The sequence below is a fragment of the Thamnophis sirtalis genome, unplaced genomic scaffold, assembly GCF_051295495.1.
Source record: "Thamnophis sirtalis isolate CommonGarterSnake01/CBP01778 unplaced genomic scaffold, rThaSir2_p1.2 scaffold_3, whole genome shotgun sequence".
In the NCBI taxonomy this organism is placed as follows: Eukaryota; Metazoa; Chordata; class Lepidosauria; order Squamata; family Natricidae; genus Thamnophis; species Thamnophis sirtalis.
The window spans coordinates 141,730,975-141,752,906 of record NW_028261383.1 but is presented as its reverse complement, the minus strand read 5'-3'; the positions used below and the strand labels follow the sequence as shown (position 1 = coordinate 141,752,906).

Genomic DNA, 21,932 nt, shown 5'->3' with positions numbered 1-21,932 from the left:
GCAATTCCTCTGGTCCTGGAGATTAAGGCCATTCAAAGAAAGTAGATGTTGCCTGATAATGCTTCTGTCAATCTCAAATTTCAGTACTTGTCCTTCTTTTCACAATGGTCTAGTAAAACATACACCTTCTCTTTAAAGAAGATATGGACAAATAGAATACAGAATAATGAACAGGACCTTGGAGGTCTTCTACTCCAAGTGCTTGGCCAATCTCTTTAAAAACCTTCACTGATGAAGCACGCCCAACTTCTGAAGACAATCCCTTCCACTGGTTAATTGTTCTCACTGACAGAAAATGTCTCCTTAATTCTAGGAGGGAATCAAATAGGATATTTTGTTTATGATTTATTGGATTTTGCTATTTTATGTAGTAGCTGATGTACTTATTTTCTTTAAAGATCATTTTTACTAATTCAAGCTGAACTTTCCTCATGCAGTTCTGAGCTACTAGATTTCATCTCCAATCCTAGACAATACAGGTGAAAGCCTTTCTGGTCAAGCAATTCATAGTGGGTGTGGCCTAGTCAGCTTCCTGCACCACGGTTGGGGGGTGCGTTTTTGCTGTCCCCGGGCTCCAAAGGCTTTCCTCGAGCCTCTGGGGGGAGTGAAAATGTCCTCCCCAGGCTCCAGAAGCCCTCTGGTAGTCAAAAACAGGCCCATTTCTAGCCTTCCCATTTTTTGCCCTCCCCAAGCCTCCGTGCGTGCCCTGCACTTACCTGCATCCAAAATGGGCTGCATGGGGACTCCTGGGAGGGGATGGGTGGGCAGGGCCAGCCAGGAATGAGATTTGGGGGTTCTCCAAACTGCACCAAATCTTAGCTAGAGGTTCTCCCAAACCTCTGCGAATCCCCAGCAGCCTACCCCTGAATTCATCCTTCAGCCAAACTCTTTTCTACCATTTATTATAAAGTACAACCCATCCGATACCAGCGGTCCACTATGACTCTCCTGTATAACCAGTCATTAGTTTGTAATGGATGACAACACCACCCAGGTTCTTGAGCTTCTACCCTAGATCTTCAGAGAACATGGCAACATGTTTGCAGCTGTTTCTTGAAGTATCATTTGTCCTCACATGGATTAGTAGGAAGGGATAATGGAGATTATTCTGTCATTTTTCCTGAGCCCTGCTCCAGGAAGACAGCACATTTCACAATCTGATGGGGTCCACTTGGAAAACATTTGTTTCAACTTACTATAGTTAAAAAAATTATCAACTGTTAGGACTGTTGGTTCTCTTATTGCAAGGAACAATGGTATTCAATCTACTCTTGAAGAAGTCCCCTTCCCGTCTCCTGTTTCACAATGTCTCTTTTTCCTCCTCTGAAAACTCAGAACCGTTTCCTCCCCCCAGCAACCAAATGTCAAGGTGGATGGGAAATGTCACAAAGGATCTATGGAACTAGTGGGTTACAAATAATTTCTTCTCCTCTCCTTTTCTTGTTAAAGGTGTGTAGAGTTCATCATCTCTTTGTAATAATTGAAGTAAACCCATTTTCCCTAGATCTGAAAAATGGAACTACAGACTGGAGCAGTGAGAAAGTAAAGTTTAAACACTGGTGGTTAAACCATTTTGTTTTTACACAACTTCTGCCCATGTACAATGTACATGATTTGACACACCCACTCAAGTAGTGAGGGTTATAATTATATTGTCAAAATATAAGTGGATTGTGACCTGCCAAATGAATCAAAGTTGATTTAGTTATGTAAAATTGCTTTAGTTGGTTTCAGATGGTTCTCCAATGTTCAGATAATAGCTGAGGATGTGTGGATCATAGTTGACTTCCCTCTTAATACACATATTCAATCATATATGAACTGAGCCTTTAAAAAAAAGCATGCACAATACATGTAAGTGAGAGTGGCTATCTTTTTGCAGAGCTCCCCATTGACTTTCCATATGCCAAAACAACAACAACACATCAGCCATGCTTTTGTGTGTGTGATTCCTTTGTTGAGCCATGTAGTTGATGGTGACTCACAAGGTTTCAATAAACAGCTTTTTTGACATTATTTTTTTAAAACATTGAAATGGTTGGGTTCTCTGACTTCTACAGGTGAATCTTGCAGAATTAGAATTAGAGTCAATTTGGTTTAGTGGTTATGGTACTGGCTTAGAAACCAGGAGACTGTGAGTTCTAGTTCCACTTTAGGCATGAAAATTGACTGGGTGACTTTGGCCCAGTCACTCTCTCTCAGCCGACTCACCTCACAGGGTTGTTGTGGGGAAAGCAGAAGGAGGAGAAGTATTAGGTATGTTTGCTGCCTTGAGTTATTTATAAAAATAGTAAAGGTGGGATATAAATAAAACATAAACGGGGGGGGGCAATGGCTCATTGGTTAAAGATGCTGAGCTTGTGCTTATCACCTGGAAAATTGATAGCCTGAGTTTGAGACCCAAGCACCATGTGATGGGGTGAGCTCCCATCTGTGCCCCAGCTCCTGCCCACATAGCAGTTCGAAAGCACGCAAATGTGAGTAGAGAAATAGGTACCATTATGGTGGAAGGTAACAGCATTCCGTGCAACTCTCTGTATATAGTTATACTAGTCATTTGACTGTGGAAATGTTTTCAGACAATACTGGCTCCCTTGATTAAGAAATGGAGATGAGCACTGCCCCATAGAGTCGGACATGACTGGACAGGGGAAACCTTTACCTTTATAAATATAATAAATACAAAATAAAATCCTACATTTCCGTGTAAACTTGGCAGTGGCTCTCCGGAGTTCAGCCCTGAACCCTCCAATTCCCAGAGAAAATCAGGGCAGAATAGAATAGAATAGAATAGAATAGAATAGAATAGAAGTTGGAAGGGACTTTGTAGGTCTTCTCTCCAACCCCCTGCCTAGACAGTAAACCCTACATCACTTCAGACAATGGTTATCCAACATCTTCTTTAAAACTTCCAGTGTTGGAGCATTCATAACTTCTGGAGGCAAATTGTTCCACTGATTAATTGTTCTAACTGTCAGGAAATTTCTCCTCAGTTTTAAGTTGCTTCTCTTCTTGATTAGTTTCCACCTATTGCTTCTTGTCCTACCCTCAGGTGCTTTGGAGAATAGTTTGACTCCTTCTTCTTTGTGGCAACCCCTGAGATATTGAAACACTGCTATCATGTCTCCCCTGGCCCCTCTTTTCATAAGACTAGACATACCCAGTTCCTGCAACCGTTCTTCATATGTTTTAGCCTCCAGTCCCCTAATCAGCTTTGTTGCTCTTCCCTGCACTCTTTCTAGAGTCTCCACATCTTTTTTACATTGTGACGACCAAAATTGAATAACTGAAGAAGCAAAGCATATAGACCCATTTCACAATGTGGATGACCTAACCAGTATTACCAGTGCAGAATTGGAAAGAGCACTTCATAGATCTGATGACAGGCTCTGATAGGGCATTTTTAGTGAGAGTCTCTGGTTTCTATGGCTTCATTTACAGGAAGTTACTGTTTTCCAACAAGTTGCTGTTTCCAGCAGTGGATTGTATACGTATTAGGAGAACAATGATTTCCACCTACTAGAGCCAACTCAGGTATCTTTGCTTTGATAGGACAGAGACCCTGAAATTATGGAGAAGTCATTGGTGGCAGGCAGAGGAGAAGTCAGTTATTATCTCAGCCTGGGCAGAGACAAAACTGCTCTTTCCCCCGCTCTCCGCTGCTCAGCTCTGAGTCACGTCTGGGACTTGAATAGCGGCCCTGCAAAAGGACTTGTCACTATGACAGGGGGACAAAACGCAGTAGGTCTGGCTCCTAGCCCTCGTCGGCTTCCAAACCACTACTTGTCACTTCCTCCCCGCCCCCTCCAGCTCATGCTCAGCATAGACTTTAAAAGAAAGAAAAAAAACCTGGGCCATCCTTGATTCTTTCTTTGTAATCCGTGTCTACACCACTGAGGCTTGCCACCCAGGGAAAAATATCAGGCGTTTTGGCCTTAAACACTTAGAGTTGTTCAGAATGGAGAGTCCGAATGGGGATCCCAGTCTCCAAGGCTGAAGACGGAAAAGGGGGGGGGGTGGCAGATGATTGAGAGGTAGTAAACATTTCTTCCCTCTTTTCCTTCCACCCCTCTTTTTTGTACCCCCCTCCTTTGTACTGTTATCTCTTCAGGAAGTGCCTCCATACGTCTGGCTGTGGCTTCCCTCCCAGGCTGGAGCCACTGTCTGGATTAGAGAGAAGGGGCTGTGTGTGCAAAGTTGCCAGTGCTCGCTGATTCTCTGCCTATTTTGCCCACTGAGAGAGGAGGCTGCCAGGAGAATGGACTAGGAAGGATGTGTCACTCATGTCTGGGAGTAAGAAATGAACTCTCAAAGGCCCATATACAACACAGCATCTTCCTCCATAGTGCCAAGAGCATTCAACCTCAATTTACAAAGAAAGTGTGTGTGTATGTGTGTGTGTGTGTGTGTGTGTGTGTGTGTGTGTGTTAGTGTTAACAAAGCATAGGCAATCCTTGACTTACGACCACAGTTGAGCCCAAAATTTCTGCCGTGAAGCAAGACAGTTAAGTGAGTTTTGCTACAGTTATTAAGTCAATCACTGCAATTGTTAAGTTAGCAATACGGTTGTTAAGTGAATCTGGCTTCCTCATTGACTTTGCTTGTCATAAGGTCATAAAAGATGCATCTACCAGTCTTTCTTTTGCATAATGGACAGGTGCCCGTTTTCATTTCTGAAATGCTAGGACGAGGATAAGGAACCTATAGCCCATCAGACAATGGCTCTCAGCGTCCCTCACCCTTGGCCATGAAGCTTGGGTGTTTGTGTGTTGTAGTTCAGGAACATCAAGTGGCCATGGCTACCCACTCCTGCCCTAGAGCAGAGGTGCCCATTCCTTGTTAACCCTGCACTGTAACTTAAATTGATTCCTTCATGAGATTATCAGTCATGTTAACCTTCTGCAATGGAGGGACTCTTGAACCAATTGTATATGATTTCTTGGATTGGTCAGATGATATTAAAATCCAAGTAATGCCTGTTTGTGCAGGTCCTCAAAAAGTTACAAACACACCTACCAGCATGCTAATTGGGTGGCTGTTGTGCAGCTGCCTGATAGCCCTGTGGGTTCATTGTGTTGCAATGTGGAAGAATACAAAACAGAAAGGAGGAATGGGAGCAAAACCCAAGCCAGTGCCTCTGCAGAGGTGGGGGGAGAGGGTGGAGTATAGGGTCTTTTCGGAGCAGATCCACTTCTATTTCTTCTCATAGCCTTGGGGTAAGATCTTTTATGTCCTTGCTAGGGTGGAGTTCTTAGCCAGGCCTCCAGTTCCGTCCACCTTCCCATGGATAATCAACCCGTTGTTGTCCAGCCAGGACATTGCCTAAAGCAGCCTCTTCAGAACAGAGCAGCTCCATCCAAGGACAATGCAGCCCCTGTGACTAGACTTCCCGCCCTTTTCAGATCTGGCAGGGGTTTCTGTCTCCACACCCAAGAGGCCTAATTCTTCTGTGAACGCTTGGACTCTCTGGATGATTCATGGGGTGAAAAAGATTTGATTTACGAGAGCGGACAGAGCTGATTTTAAGTGATTGAATGGACTTCTAATTTGCCTCTCCAGTCAAATTCATCAAGCGGGATCAGTCCTCCAACTTGACTGAAGATGCATCAGAGAAGCAGTTAACCATTAAACAAGGAGGTGTGATCTTCTAGATGTTGCTGAACTACAAAGTCAGGGTAGTGCAAGGGTTAAAGCGCCAGGCTGGCACCAGGAACCCCTGGCCATTCAAGCTCACCACTTTGGGGCAGTTATTCTCTCTTAGCCAAGTTGTCCTGCAGAGGAAAATTGGAAATGCGTTGAGCTCCTTATCACAACAATAACAATAGGATATGCCAGCATCCTTTCTGACTCTCCTGTCTGGGGCCGCCAAGAGTTGAGGTGTAGCAACATCTGGAGGCCCATTGCTTCCCCCCCCCTTGCTCAAGAATTCTGTGTTGTCATTTCTAGCCACAACTGTATCTCTTTGTCCTCATCCCCATGGTTGAGAAAGTTATGATACGTGTTTGGAAAGCCAAATCCTGTTGTGTTCTGGGTACCAACCAACCCTCTGAATGTCACACACTCTAAACTCCTGATTGGCTGAGACGATTGGTTGAACCGGTTGGTTAGTGGGTTGTGCCACACTTGGCAAAAGAAGCTGCCCAGCCAGTTTGGTGGTGTGTCAGTTTGGAGGTGATAGGAGGAGAAAGCTTGTGGGCTTAGCAATGTTTGCATTTAACTCCCTTAAACTTCATAGTTATTAAACAACTGTACACACCCAAGTTAGGGCCTTCAATAGGACAAAATATAGTCACAGTTCTATAGTAGCATTCCCGCCTAAAAGCTTTATTAATTTCCAGAGATTCCTTTTTTATGAATTACTATCTTGATTATGTGGAAATAAACCCACTGAACTTAATAGGGCTTTCTTCTGAGTGTAAACAAAGTTCTCCATTTCTTAGTTGAAGAACAAGAAACAAGCAAGATAGGTCTGGCTATACATTTATCTCTTACACTTTATTTTCTAAGTGTTGAAGAATACAGCTTTTATTGTTCAGTGACAAGGGTAAAATATTCTTACTAGGTCTATTACTGAAATTGCTTCTTTATGCACCTACAAACTACTATTTATTTACTGTATTTTGGGGGGGGGGGGTAGCTTATTTATTAGTTACATTTGTTTGCTGGTCATATTGCTCCCAGGACTAATATCAGAGGTCAACCAGTGAAGCGACTGGAAGATTTAGACAAAACAAAAGAACACTTTTTTACACAATGAACATGTGAAGTTTGTTTCCATAAGAAATAAGAACTTGGATGGCTTTAAAGGAGATCCTTATAAATCACAGAGGACAATTGTTTAAAGAGCCATAAGTTTTGAAATGTCAGTCTTCAAGAGAGCTCCATGTGCATTATAGGGCCTAAAGACATCAACAGTATTTTGCAAAAGCTAATACATCCCTGCAAACATTCCATATAATGAAAAAAAAATAACATGGGGGGAAAGGGAAGGTCATTTTTGATGGCAGAGTGAAAAATTTGAAAAAAGAAACATCGTTTCAGCCGCATGTTCTAGTCATAATTTGGGGGGAAAGAATCAGTGGTGGGTTGCTGCCGGTTCGGACCGGTACAGCCGTACTGGTAGTGGCCTGGAGCAGCTGTGAGTGTACCAGTGCGGTGGCTCGTTTGGCTCACCCACCCGCCCGTCCTCTATAGCTGTATTTATGCCAAAAGGTACACTGTGCACGTGCGCACAGTGGGCGGCACCTGCGCGAGCCCCAACAAACAGCTGAGTGTCACAGGGGCGGTGGATTGCACATCCGTGCGCAGCGCACATCAGGCACGTGCACATCAGGCGCATGCACAAACAGACCGTGATCAGCGTACCGGTAGCAACGGTAAGAGGAACCCACCACTGGAAAGAATGCAGGGGCCTGTTGTAGAATTCAGTGCCCTTTGCTAGTTCTCCTTCCTGAGAGCGGAAACAAATAATTATGGTGGCGTCTGTAGACACGAGAGGCTGCAAATTGGATGTTTGTTTGGAAAAGCTGGATGTTCAGGTTCTTCTTGTATCTTCATATCCATCATATTATTCACTGACTATAGTTTCAATTATGGGATGACTGTTTTTCACTCAACTTAATGTCCCAACCCAATACCTACCCTTCTGAAATATTGCAAAGTCCCTCCCCTTAAATGCCTTCCTGATGTAACTATTTTTCAAATTGATTGCTAAGGTACAGGAGGTCTGTGGGTCTGTTTTGGGATGGGGCTGCCAGAAGTGCTTGTCAAAAGCTGGTAGGGAAAGTTGCAGATAAACCAATTGCCAAGTGCCCCCCTAATCATGATCACATGACTCTGGGGATGTTGTGACAGTTTCAACTATAAGAACTAATCATACACCTGCTTGTTCAGCCCCATCATAACTTCAAATGTTTGCTGAATGATGGTCACTAAACGAGGATGACCTGTATGCTTTATCACCATATGTAACTGGGCCAGTAGTTCTGGAACAGAGAAATTATGACAGCCTTAGCAGGACATATTTTTTCTGGAAACATACCGTAGTTCTGGAGAAGATAGAAGTAGACCATTTTCTTTCTTCTTGGCAGGAAATCCAGCTGATTATGTGCCATCAAGTTGTTTTTGACTCTTAGCTATCACATAAATAGATTTTCTCTATGATGATCTGTCCCTAATCTGGCTCATCAGATCTCCTAATGGTATACTCATTGTTGTGTACTAAAGTTTCCTCTCTGGTCCATTTGGCTAGGGGGACGTGTTACTTGTTACTGATTGGTTACCTGTTTGACAGCTGGGGTATATAAAGAGCTGTCAAACAGGGCTCAGATGATGCCAGTTAGCTAATACACGCAAAATGTGAAGTGCCACGTTAGGCAACCAGTTAGAAATAAACTGTTAGCTGACTTGAAGTCCTGGCTCGCCTCCGTTTGTCTGATCGCATTCTCCCAGCTAGAACACTCATCACCACTGTAACTGAGTCCATCCACTTTGTTGTTGGTTGTTCTCTTCTCCTACCACAATCCCCAGCATTAAAGCTTTTTCCAGAGAGCTGAAATACGGTAGGATAATTTGACCCTGGCGGTTTGTGCCTCAAAATGAGAACTCTGGGTTGATTTGTTCAATGATGGATTGATTTGTTGTTTTGGCTGTCTAGGTCGGTGATGGCAAACCTATGACACGCGTGTCACCTGTGGCACATGGAGCCATATTTGCCAGCATGTGAGCTGTTAGCTCCGGTGTGCACACGCATGTCGGCTAGCTGATTTTTGGCCTTCAAGAAGGCTGGGGGAGGCTTTTTTCGCCCTCCCCAGGCTTCAGGAAAGCCTCCGGAGCCTTGGGAGGACAACAAACGGGCCCAATGGGCCACCTGGAAATTCAGAAACTATCTGTTTCCAGTTTCCAAAGGGCCTCTGGGAGGCTGGGGGAGGCCGTTTTCACCCTCCCGAGGCTTTAGGAAAGCCTCCAGAGCCCGGGGAGGGCGAAAACTCCCCCACCCCGGCGTAGAGCGGGGAGCCCGTGCGCATGCGCGGTGGGGTTGCACGTGTGCATGCGTAAGTAGGTGGGTGCATTCCATTGTGGGTGTGAGCACGCGTGTGTGCGCAATAACACGCAGATGGGCAATTTTAGCACACCTTTACAAAAAGTTTCGCCATTATTGTTCTAGGTTATACTCTGGAGTTTTTTCTAATATCATAATTCAAAGGTGTCGATACTTTTCCTATCCTGCTTCTTTAAAGTTCATCTTTTGCTTTTATAAAGTGTCACATCAAATCATTTGAATATCTTTTCCAAGGCCTTGATGGCTACTTTATCAAGTGCTTGTCTGCAGCATATTTCTTGACTAAGCTGTATTCATTGGAATCTTACTTCTCATTTTTGATTATAAAATTTATTAGCCACCCATCTGAGTTTTGGTCCCAAAAAGAAGTTCTGGAACTAAGCAGAAAGGTTTTCAAATTTATTTGCCATTGTGTTTGTTTGCTATGTATATCGGTTGATATGTATATCGCTTGCCTTAATGGCTATGAAAAGCTTACAAAAATCGACATCCAGGGACGCAGGAAATATATTACCACAGAAATATTCACAATGCACTATCTAGCTTGTTTGTCACTCAAATCACCCAATCTACAAATTAGAGACAAAAGCAAAACAATGGTCAGTAAAATAGGGCGTGTGCTCAGCCTGGGAATTTGTTCTAATCCAAGAATAATTCTGTTCACAGAGAAATCTATCCCCTTTCCTTCTGCCAAGTTTTCTGGATTTTAATTTGGGTAAGAGAAAAGGCTTTTGTTTTTGCTGCTACTGTGAAATCTTTGCTGACCTGCCGTGAAGCTTTGTGCAGCAGGCCAAATTCGGTTGCGATTCCCATCATTTGTGTAAGGATATATTAGAAATGACAGAGGGTTGATGCAAATTCCATACTTTGGGACAATTTGCATCATGACATCATGGTACAAATGGCACAAATACATAACAAATGATGGAATTTGCATCGTTTATTTCATTGTGTAGATTTACTCTTCAACTCCCCCCCCTCAAAATGGGGGGAAATGTGTTCTCCCTCTCACCCCATTAGTTCATTAAAGTGAGGTGTTACTGCTGAGGATCTCTGGAGGTGTTACAATAAATGGTTGTTGACGTTGTGCTTTAATCCATTTTAGCCAATTAACAAAGATGGGCTCCCCACCCTCTAGTTATTCATCCTATAGTGTATTTATATGCAGGACCTGACTCAAGAATCTATAGTGCTTGTGCATAAGAAATAGGAGGTGAGGTTTGCATTTAAAAGCTGAACAGGACATTCCCCTTGGTTATTTATTAACTCTGAATGAATGCACTCATGGAAAACAACCAGTGGGTCAAAGCTCTCTTAACCTATGATCAGTGTCTAGAATGTGGACCTGCAAATGCCAAATACTCAACGCTGTACCTCTGTTTTTAGAGCAAAATAATCCAGTCCAGAACCTTCACTGATGACTTCTCTGCTTTCTTTTAATATGCCCGTATCCAAGTTAGCCTCTCTTTCCCCTTTGCCGATAAACATGATTCAGCACAGTAAAACTCCGCCCATGTACAAATTAATCAATATTGAAACAGCTTTGTAAGTATTTAGTCATAGTACTCCACCTGTCTTCATAGACTCTTTTAATTAAAAAGGCGTATGAGTTTAAAGAATCAGGCTTTAAAAATTTCAATTACTGTATAAGGGTGTCTTTGGGCCCCACAAACCTTCTGCCAGAAACATTTGGTGGGGGGGAGGATTACCAAGAAAAGGCAATATGGCAGTTGCAGCAGTGCAATTTAAGTCTGTCCCTTTATATCTGCCTGCAACATCAAAACACGTACAACCAGGGATGGGATCCTCCCGGTTTAACAACCGGTTCGGTGACTGCGCAATTTGCCCAAACTGGTCCGAACAGGTAGAATCCCACCCCTGCATACAACATGGGGAGGATTGCGATCATGCTTCTGGGTCTGCCATCTTGGTTTTTCTAACCTTCCCAATAGATGCCACTATTTTCTGAGAAAAGTAAGATGGCGGAAGGCTGCGGCCTACTGCTTTATTTGAAAGTGTACCTAGCTCTTTGGAAATAAATAAAAAAGAAGTTGAGGGGATGAGGACAGCTGGGCAGGAAGTGACCAGGAGCAGTCTATTCTATTTGCCTTCTTGTGAATGGGCATTTTATGACTGAATGATCCACAGCGGCACTTATTTGGTGTGAGTGCTTCTAACAGGCTCTCAAACTTTAAGATGTGCTCTCTGACTCAAACAAACTGGAGAAATGGTGTGTGCTTATTTGTGTCCCGTATGTACCTCACCAAGTTTGGTTCGTTCAACCAATGGCGGTTGTGTCGTTGTGTGTGGTAGTGTGTTCTGCAACACAGGCTATTATATTTAGGGCAGCAGAGTTAACCCTGATACCCTTTGGAAACATTTTCATGAGATAAGCTTATAGTTTTAGGTACTTGAGTGTTGGACCATTCACCCAATGAGAAAGGAGCATCTTATCTGTTCTCTCAGGGTCAAGTGGCTGAGTTCATACATCAAGTGTTTTGTTTGGTTTCAAGTTGCTGCAGTGCACAATTCTGGCCATTATGGTTTGAAAGAGAGCCACTTTGGTCTAGTGCAGGGGTCGGCAACTGTAAACACACGAAGAGCCACAAAGGTCCTAACTGGAAGCCCCCCCCATTTAATTCTGAAGCCAGCCAGAAGTCTGGTTCCCCCATCATAGAGTCTCCTCCTAGCGCAGTGTCCTTTTGCCTCTACCTGTCCTAACCGAAAGCCCTATCAATTGTGGAGCTGACCAGCAACAGGGAGTCGCAGCAGAGGGATGAAAGAGCCACATGCAGCTCCAGAACTGCAGGTTGCTGACCCCTGGTCTAGTGGTTAAGGCATCAAGTTAGAGAGTGGGAAACCATGAGTCCAGCCTTAGCCATGAACGCCAGCTGGGTGACTTTGGATTCTCTCTCTCTACTTGTTCTGGGGAAAATACTGTAGGAGGAGGAAGGTGTGTTGGATATGTTTGCCATCTTGACATTCGTAGAAAAGGAAGAAATCAGGATATAAATAACCATAGCATATTGCTTAGTGAACCTGGCCAAATGTGGCTTCTTCAGGAATATAGGATTGATAGAAACCCTAGCTTGTGGCCTATATGAATCCAGTAAGTAGTCCTTTTTTAACTTTTTGGAAAGTTACTTTTCCAATCAACTGTTCTGATCTCTCTGGTAGATGGAGGAAGAATAGCCAATTAGGTCTTGCTTGTTTATTCAATTAATATTTATATACCACTTCCTGTTACTGTAAATCTCATAGTGGATTTTGTGCTTTCAAGTAACTAGAGCCAAAAAGGGACTGATCATGATCTCACCAAGCATCTTAATTCCTTATGGTTTCAACTTTATCACACCCTTCCTCTTGCAGTGTAGTGAATCTACTTAAGCTGTGGGGAGAATGTGATTGTTTTTGTTTACCTTCAGGGAGAGGACACTGAATGTGCAAATGCTCACAATTTTCATTCATGCATGTCACTTAGGACTGGTTGACTTTGGTCAAAGCTAGGAAGTAGGACACCAGGGTGACAATTTCTAGCCCTTTCTACGCTTTTGGTAGGACCTGTTTGTCAACCAGTAAAGCAGCATTTTCCAACCTCACACCCTCTAGGTAGGTAGAGATTGTGAGTTTTAAACATTTCTAGTTAGCATTCATATCTTGAAACCTCATCGTAAAAGTGAATTATAGACCTATAATCCATATTCAAGGGATAACAATTCTTTCTTGATGTGATGGATCATCACACATTGTGTGAAACTAAAATGTTTTGGCTTTCCTAAGAAACATTGAGCTTTTTCTGATTGGCTGAGACTCCTACTCCTCAGGGTAAAATGTTTAGAAGTTATGGAGAGGAAAGAGTTAATAATAGCTTGTAAGTGGGGAAAGGAGGAAGAGGAGGTGGAAGAGGAGGAAGAAGAACATCAGGTATAGGATAGGCAGTACCTGGCTGTACAGTAGCACCTGTGACAGGGATCTAAGTGTGCTAGTAGACCACCACTTAAGTATGGGTCAGCAGGGTGGTACAGCCTGCACAGCCAGCCAAAAAAGCCAGCACAGTCCTAGGTTGCAACATCAGATAGTATCGCTCTGTATTATACTAGTGAGGCCACATTTGGAATACTCTGTCCAGGTCTGCGTCCAGATGCCATGATACAAAAAGGATGCTGAGGCCCTGGAAAGAGTGCGGAGAAGAGCAACAAAGATGATAAGGGGTCAGGGGGCTAAATTGTGTGACAAACGGTGAAGGAAACTACCTACCATAGGTATGTTTAACCTATGAAAGGAAAACTTAGGGGAGACATGATACTTGATGATACATGATACTTCCCCTTGTCATAGGGAAGAGGGCTCAATTTATTCTCATTAGCATCGAGAGTAAGACAAGAAACAATGGGTGGAAGCTCATCAAAGGGAGATCCAACCAAGGAGGGATTTTCTAACAGTACGAACAATTAATGTGTGAACAGCTTACCTCTTGGAGTTGTGGATGCTCCATCACTAAAGATTTTGAAGAAATGACTGGACAACCATTTGTCCGAGATGGTGTAAGAACTCCTGCCTTGGGCAGGGCATTGGATTAGAAGACCTCCAAGGTCCCTTCCAGCCCTATAATTCTATGAATAATGGAGAATATAAAATGTTTTTGTTTGTGTGTCATACACTTGAAATTTCTCTCTGGATATTAGCCAGCATTACTATCCTTCTGAGGAATTCACAGGTAGATGCCTATCTCTAATGTTAATAGTTCCAAGAAGGAAGAAAAAAATGAAGTTGGAAGAGGATGCCGTATAACATAGTTGTTTGGTGTTGTTCTTATTGGATTTTGTCATATCATCTGATCTTTCTTATCAGTTTAGATTAGTGGCAATCTGTTTTAGGAAAAGCCCTTTATGGATTAGGTCTCCATTTCTTACAGATTTTTGTTTTGTGTATCTCTGTTCCTTTGCCTTGGAAGCATTAGAGTCCTTGGGAAATATTTAAGGGCAATAGTTTCTCTGCTTTTCTAAGCTTTTCAAATGTATCTGAGATTGATCCAGGGTATTTTGACAGTAGATTTATTCCCAATCTTCCATTCCTTACAGCTCCTCCTACCAGTTAAAAAAGTCCAAGCAAAGTGAACAGGGACAAAATTGACCAGAGTTTGAACTGTCAATTGTCTTGAAATGGAAGCTTCCCATCAATAGAAACTATATTTTGCTCAATTACAAGTCCTAGGTCATGATGCCATTGGATAACCTAAGAATTTATTCCATCTCAAAACAGGGACACCACCTTTGTCTAATGATCCCCTTTTTAAGATTGACTGTAATGTCTACTCATCATCCCTTGTCCCTGAAGATTTTTTTCAAATAATAATGCAGGAAGAGGTAACAACAATGTCATAGCACCTTCATAAAAATATAATTCATTGTTTTTAGATGGAATCCATGACAGTGAAGATAACAGACTAAATATATGCCCATTCAGACTGATATTTTGATTAATTTGAAAGAATAGAGAAGAACTTTGATTGGACTGGAACACATTATCTGCTCCATTCCTGATATTTACTAGTGCCATGCTCTGGGGGACATGGTTGATTAAAGCAGAAAGTGATAATACATGGATTTTGGACTTTGCTTTTTATGATGCAGACTATTATGGAATAAGCACTGGACTATGTCTGGTGGGCTTCATGAATGATTTATGAATTCCATTTCTTTTCTTTCTTTCTTTTTTGTTGCAGTTTGTGCAGGCACCCAAAATGAGCTCAGTGTGACAGGAGATGCCCAGCAACGGTATCAGACACTATATAAAATGTACAACAACTGTGAGATCGTCATGGGCAACCTTGAGATAGTGCTCATTGGACAAAACCAGGATCTTTCCTTCTTGCAGGTAACTACATGTGGTGGAAGACTTAACACATTTTCCTTTTTTTCAGCAGGTGTGAAACTAGCATAGAAAATTCTCTGTATGAAATCTTGTCTTCCTCCATCTACATTCACCAGACTGAAGTTATCTACTCCAACTTTCTGTTTCGATTAATGATTGTATGTAGACATGACAAACAATGGTCATGCTCTCACTTGCTCCTAGCAGATTTTTTTTAAAAAAAGTGATAGACTACATCTCACTTTGTTATATTTTCCAATAATCTTCTAATTAATTAAATAGATTGCCAGGGAAAACCAGAAAATGCTTACATGCCCATTCCATTGTGTCTCATCATTCTTTTCCCTTCCCTAATACCTAAATCATGAGAGACTAATGATTGTGAATAATTTAAATAATTTATCCAAGGGACATGCCAAATTTATTTACCCTAAAGAGCTTTACTCAGAAGTAAACACATTTAGGATTCATGCCTCATGTTTTGAAGTCAGTGTCAACAATTTCACTAGATCTTCGATTATGACTTATTCAACAAAGTAATATTTTTTGATAGGTAACCTCAGATATAGGAAGGAAGCCTAGTTTGATTAAAAAGAAAAAAAGAGGAATTTGTTTGGTTGAGAAACACATAGAATATGTGGGTAGTAGCTGGCTAAAAATGTCTCTGTTGAGATGATTTGTTTTCATTTCGTGATTGAGGCAGTGGAGGTTTGTTCAGAGACGTGGCTACAAGGGTGACAGACATAGCCATCTCTAAATGGCTATGGTAACATTAATCCAGACCGAGCTTGCCTATGGAATGTGGGCTCCATGGCATCACAAGTAGAAAAAAAAAACAATTGGAGCAAAGTGATCTTAACTCTCCGTCCTTCCAATAGCACAATAATCTATCAATTATTAACCCAGTGGGTGTTTTTGAAATCGCAGAGGTTCTTTCCGTGCCCATTTGCTCTCTTACAATAATCTGAGATTTCTGAAAAAACATTTTCTAAAGCTAGTCAACTTCTGACTCCAATATTGGCACATAATTAACTAAGGAGCTCATCATGTGGTGATGATTGCCACGCAATATGGCAGCTGGCTGAAAGAGAATTGGTTATGTAAAAGGCTGATACGCCTGTTATTCCATCATAACAATCAACGTGAAGCCCTGATTGTTCACACATTATATATATGTTGGTATGGTCAGAATTTTCTGGATTTATTTATTTTACTTCAGATGTTGTATTTTTCAGGAAGATAAAGACTTTTAAGTTTTACTCATCTCTTGGTGATTTCATGGACCCACCCATATATACAGATATATATACAGGATATGCATGTGTAAAATGCATCTCTTTACATTTCTGGGTGAAGACTGAAATGTAATCATGTTTTCTCAATCCCAAACAAAAGCAAATGCTAACTAATAAAATGAGAGAGAGGATAATGGTGGGTAAGATGTGGCAGGATTGATATAAAAAGTCTGAAAATTATTTCCTTAAATAAAGAAGTTGTAGCAAGACTTAACCAGCAATGAGAAATTCAATACTATTTTTTTTATCAAAATAGAATGTAGAATATAGAATAGGATATTCGTTATTGGCCAAGTGTGATTGGACACACAAGGAATTTGTCTCCAGTGCAGAAGCTCTCAGTGTATATACAAAGAACAAAATAATATCAGAAGATACCAACAGGAGAAGGTAATGGGAAAGATGAAAGAATATTGCAAAGAATTGGGTGTGTGCAGCAAAGGAACTATGAAAATATGAAATATTTAGTGTACGTTTACATGTTATAGGAATATTTAAGTTTTTTAGATATGGATTACATCCAAATAACAGGGTGATATGGAGTCTACCTGAAAGCAGGGGGTGGGAACTTTTTTTGCCTACATCCCACATAATTTCTGCTAACTATACTGCTTCTCAGACACAGCTGGCTGGGTAAAATTAAAAAATGGATGATGGTAGCTCTCCAAGATCTAGCCCTTTTTCCTGTTTGGCACATTTCAATCAGAAATCACCCCCCTCCCCCTTCTGATTTATTGCTCCTTGGCAGTGACCTCTATTTGAAGATATGAGTCTGTTTAGCTTCACTCTACTCATTGATCCTTTCCACTAACTGTTCCTTGTTGTAGTTCATCAGAACTGCATCCAAACTTTTGTGGAGCCTGTGATGCCAATGGAACCACTATCATATCAAATCCAGCTTTTTTAGGCTGCCATCCATTGAGGAAGAACGGGGGAAAGCCAATTACAATCACATGCATTTTTCTCTTCTATTTAGTCACAGCACCCTAAGATGGCGTCAATTTCACTTGGGAGCCTGAATGATTACAAAACGACTAGCGAACACATTTGATAGTGAATATATGCAGAAAATGTTATACTTTTCCCTGGCTTGCTTGCATTTCTTACAATTCCCTGCCAGTATAGCAAATACTCTCTGAAGGGTATATTAAATCTGTCTGAGTTATGGTGAGTTGTATGCTTTCCTTTCATCCTGCCTAGACTATCCGAGAAGTGACCGGCTATGTTTTGATCGCCATGAATGTCTTCACTTACCTGCCACTGCAGAACCTCCGCATGATACGTGGGACCCAATACTACGAAGACAAGTATGCCCTCTATGTGGTCCTCAACTATGAAAAAAACGTTACACACGCTCTACACCAGATGGGCTTCAATCAGCTCACAGGTAAGATGATGGTGGAGCTTGAACTCCAGGCAAACCAGACTATGTTCCTCTACATGTGAAACAATCTCCAGGTAGTTTGAACAGCTTATAGCATTATGCAGAGTTGTTGAAAATCAGTGGTGTATATATATTCAACACAGTGGTGAGTTCCTATCAATTCAGCCCAGTTCGGCTGAACTGGTAGTGGTTTGTCGGCCTGGGTCGCTGGAACCGGCAGCGCCCCAGGCCTGGCACACACCCTGAACCGGTTCTCCAGGCGGCACAGTGAGTACTGCTGTCTTGTTTTTTGCTTCTGTGCATGCGCAGAACAATTTTAATTGCACTGCGCATGTGCACACAGCACGCACCAAACACACACGGTGTGCATAAGAGCAAACTGGCAGTAGTGCCTGCCAAAACCCACCCATGATTCAACATAAGGAAGGTAGTTGCTTTGTGGGCTTCAAGTACACAAGGCCAAACATTTGTCTAGAGTGGCACGATCAGTGATAGCTAAGTGGCAGCAGGCAACAAGTAAGAGGGGTGACCTCTAGATGATAGCAAAGAGTTACAGAAAACGTTAGCTCTTTGCTACTATCTAGTGGTCCTTTGGATTTTTGCAGCCCCAATTAGGCAGTTCCTAGTACTGATGCAACTTGATGGCACTGCTCCACCCATAGAGTGTCCCGAAGTAACACTGCTCGTGTTCCTGCCTAAGGGCAGCTTCTGGGCACAGAATCAGCGTCCTAGAACAAGTGTAGCCATTGGCTCCTTTAAGTAATGACTGATGTTAGGACGATATCTGAGAGGCTTATTTTGAGAGATGTTTGAGAAAGGAGCCCAGAATGAGCTACTTCCTTTCCTGATGAAAAGGATCCTCACACCAGAAAGAAGGAACATGTGAAGGGCACAGCCAAGGTGCTCTCCAATATTCTGAACACATGACACCTCTTAATAAAGTCAATGTTATGAGGAATACCTTTTACTCAATAGCAGGGTTAGCAAGAAGGAAGAAGAAAAAGATGAAGAAGAAAAGGGCTCACTGCATCGATCCGGCTTCTTTCTTCCCATGATGATAGCCAAGAGCCGCTGTAAATAGCCTTCTAGTGTATTTGTTCGTAACAACTTAAATTCAGGAGCCCACTTCTGGACCTAAAGATCTAACCTAGCTGTTATCGATGAATTTGTCTAATGACCTTTTAAATAGAAAGGTAATCTGATAAGAGGAGATTGGTCTAATTCAGGGGTCGTTTAAGGCAACCTTAAACACTCAAAGAGCGATTTGGACCACAGAAAAGAAAACACCGGGAGCCACAAAACCCTTCCAACTTCTAAAATGAAGATAGCACTGCATATTTTTTTTTACCTTTATGCTATGTATAAAAAACTATAGTGTGTTGCATTTATGAAACCAATGAACTGCTACAGAGAAAACATATTTTTATTTCTGCATGCAATAAAAACATTTTGAACTCCAAAACAAAAAAAAAGGGTCTAAAACCTCAATAAATTGCATGCCAGCGGGTATCGCACATTGGCAGTTGTGACGCATATTTTGAGTGATAAGGAGCAGCGGATTGCAGACCCCTGGTCTAATTATATAACTTTGAATGCTAATATTATGAGAGGAAGAAAAAAAGAGGGTTTCCTTTACACCAGGGCTGTCAAACCTGCAGCCCATGGGCCGGATGCGTCATGCACTGGCCACACCCATGCCCGGTTTAGCAAAGGGGAAAAAAGATCCCGATACTTCATGTGATGCCATCATGACAATGTGAGTTTGACACCCCTGCTCTACACCTTCATTTTTTAGAATGAAAAGTATCATTTGCACAATATCCCTGGTCTTGCCAAAGGCATAGCCAGGAGCCATTTAGATAAAGGGGGTTGTTAGTTGCCAAAGAGAAGCCTACAATTTGTCAGGATTAAAATTCCTTTTCCCTCTGATACCTTGATGAAACCATCAACAGGTGATTAGTTGTTAGGCTTGTGACCATAAAACATGTGTACAACGAGACACATGCAATCTTAAAAGTACACAGTGAGAAAATCTTATATATTACATGTTATTAAGCAGATAACAGTAAGTTGACCTGTCCTGAGAAGGTGATAAAGCAGTCCAGTGGATAATGTCTATGGAGATTCTCAGTCATCCAGGTCATGGTTGTCCTAAAGGTGCTTTTTCAAAAGGCAACTGGACTTTATTTTTCTTTGAAGATGTTTTGTTCTGAACTGAAGAAGCTTCTTGGATGAGAAGTGAAATGTCTTCAAGGAGTCCAACTCCAGTTGTCTTTTGAAAAAGCACCTTTGATAATGTTAATCATGGAACAAGAGATCCAATTTTAATTTTCTATTCAGTAATGAAGTTCAGTGATGGTTGGGAGTTTGTTTTGTTTTGAATTGAATTATTACGAGGCTCACCTGGAATTATCCCATGGACCTCTTCAGGAGGGTTGAAACTTGGAAAAGAAAGCCTAAAAACAAGTGTTTGAAGACCAGATTCTTACAACAAATGCAAATTTAAGGAACCAACTTCAAAATAGCTTCCTCCTTATTGTAATTTGTGAAGTTTATTCCAAAAGAATTCAAAAGGCTCGTAAGGCAGAGCTAGGGAACAATATCTCCCTTCTCCTCACCTTCCACTAACTTGTGCTACTTCCAGTGGTGCAATTGAAATAATTTAACAACTGATTCTCTGCTCTAATGACCAGCTGGGTAGGCAGGGCTCGGTGGTCATGTGACTGGGTGGTCATGGCCAACTAACGTCACACACACAGATGAGTGCTTTGCCTTAGCTGTTACAATGTAATAAGGGTAACCAGAGAGGCAGGTTTTGTAAGCAGGACAACAAACATTAGGCTAGAAACAACACCAGAATGTTTCCTTCCTGCCTTCCTTACAGGATTAGCCCTGTAAAGTGGAAAAAAACAAAATGAGATTTCTTCCAACAACTGGCTCTCTGAATTGCTTAGAAAGTTAACAACCCGTTCTCTCAAATAGGTGCGAACTGACTGAATCCCACCACTGGCTCCTTCTCAGGGAGGGGCATAATAAAATCATTATATATTTATGCTGTGAAAATATATTGGGATTGTTCCTCTCCCCAAAGTAGCCTAGTAGAAGTTTTACTTTTATAATGAAAACTTAGAGCTCAGAGCATCTCACTGGAGGTCATAGGGACTGTTGACAGAAACCGAAACAATTGCCCAATATGAATGTGTGTACAGGCAAGCTCTGACTTGTGATTTTTGGGTTGTCGCCTTAGCTTTTCTTGCTATCTTTGTTGTGATTGCACTTATCTGAAAATAAGAACTGAAGGCTGAAAGGAAGTGTAATTGGATCCAGATATTGCATCAATATGACAGACCACATGGGAGGAGAGAGTCCAGATCTATGGGATCTGTTTGGCTTTCTTTTTAATTAAAATCTTTCAGCATAAAATCCTTCCTTCAGGAAAGGAAGCTACATGGACTTCTCCTACCATAGGGGGAAAAAAACCACTCTGGACTTACCTGTTCCCCCTGCTACAACTTTTGTAATTTCAGCAATATTGTTTTGAGATGGGCTCATTCCGCTGTTACTATGGTAAATAATTGGGTGTCAGAAGTGAACTGACTTCTTTGAACTCAGCCAGTTGTCTTACCAGTAAATATCTCTTCGGCCTATTCCAGATATTCAAGGAAGGGTTTTGAACTGTGTGTGTGTGGCTTTAACAAAACAATAATAGTACATGCACTTGGACTTTAATGAAACTTGCTAAAGTAGAAATAGTGTACATAAATCAATTCTCAAACCAAAGCAGTGGGACTTAGGGGCATTGTTGATGGATAAACAACAGAGGTGGGTTGCCAATTTTTTTACTACTGGTTTGGATGCGCTCCAGTGCACACTTGTGAGTGCGTGCGACACTTCTGCGTATGTGCATCTGAAGGGCAACACATTCCGCATTGTTGTTTTTTTTTAATTCTTAATATTTATTATTCTCTGTTTTTTTCAGTAGCAAATTTCACTGCTTAATTAACTACAGGTAATCCTCAACTTACAGCAGTTATTTAGTGACCATTCAAAGTTAAAAGGCACTGAAAAAAGTGACATATGACTGTTTTTCACACTTATGACATTGCAGCATCCCCATGGTGATGTGATCACAAAATTCAGATGCTTGGCAACTGGTTCATATTTATAATGGTTGCAGTGTCCTGGGATTTTGTGATCAACCTTTGCGACTTTCTGACAAGCAGAGTCAGTGGGGAAGTCAGATTCACTTAGCAACCATGTTACTCACTTAGCAACTTCAGTGATTCTTTTAAAAACTCTGTCAAGAAAGGTCATAAAA

General features: G+C 41.7%; 1 protein-coding gene across 1 annotated transcript in view; it reads left to right on the top strand.

Annotated features, from left to right (window-relative positions):
- Positions 1-21,932, top strand: part of ERBB3 (erb-b2 receptor tyrosine kinase 3) — a 109,064-nt gene that overhangs the window by 37,860 nt on the left and 49,272 nt on the right. The window contains exons 2-3 of the mRNA XM_087710264.1: positions 14,787-14,938; positions 17,431-17,617. Of these exons, the coding sequence (XP_087566390.1) occupies positions 14,787-14,938; positions 17,431-17,617 (339 nt within the window). The remainder of the gene's footprint in view (positions 1-14,786; positions 14,939-17,430; positions 17,618-21,932) is intronic.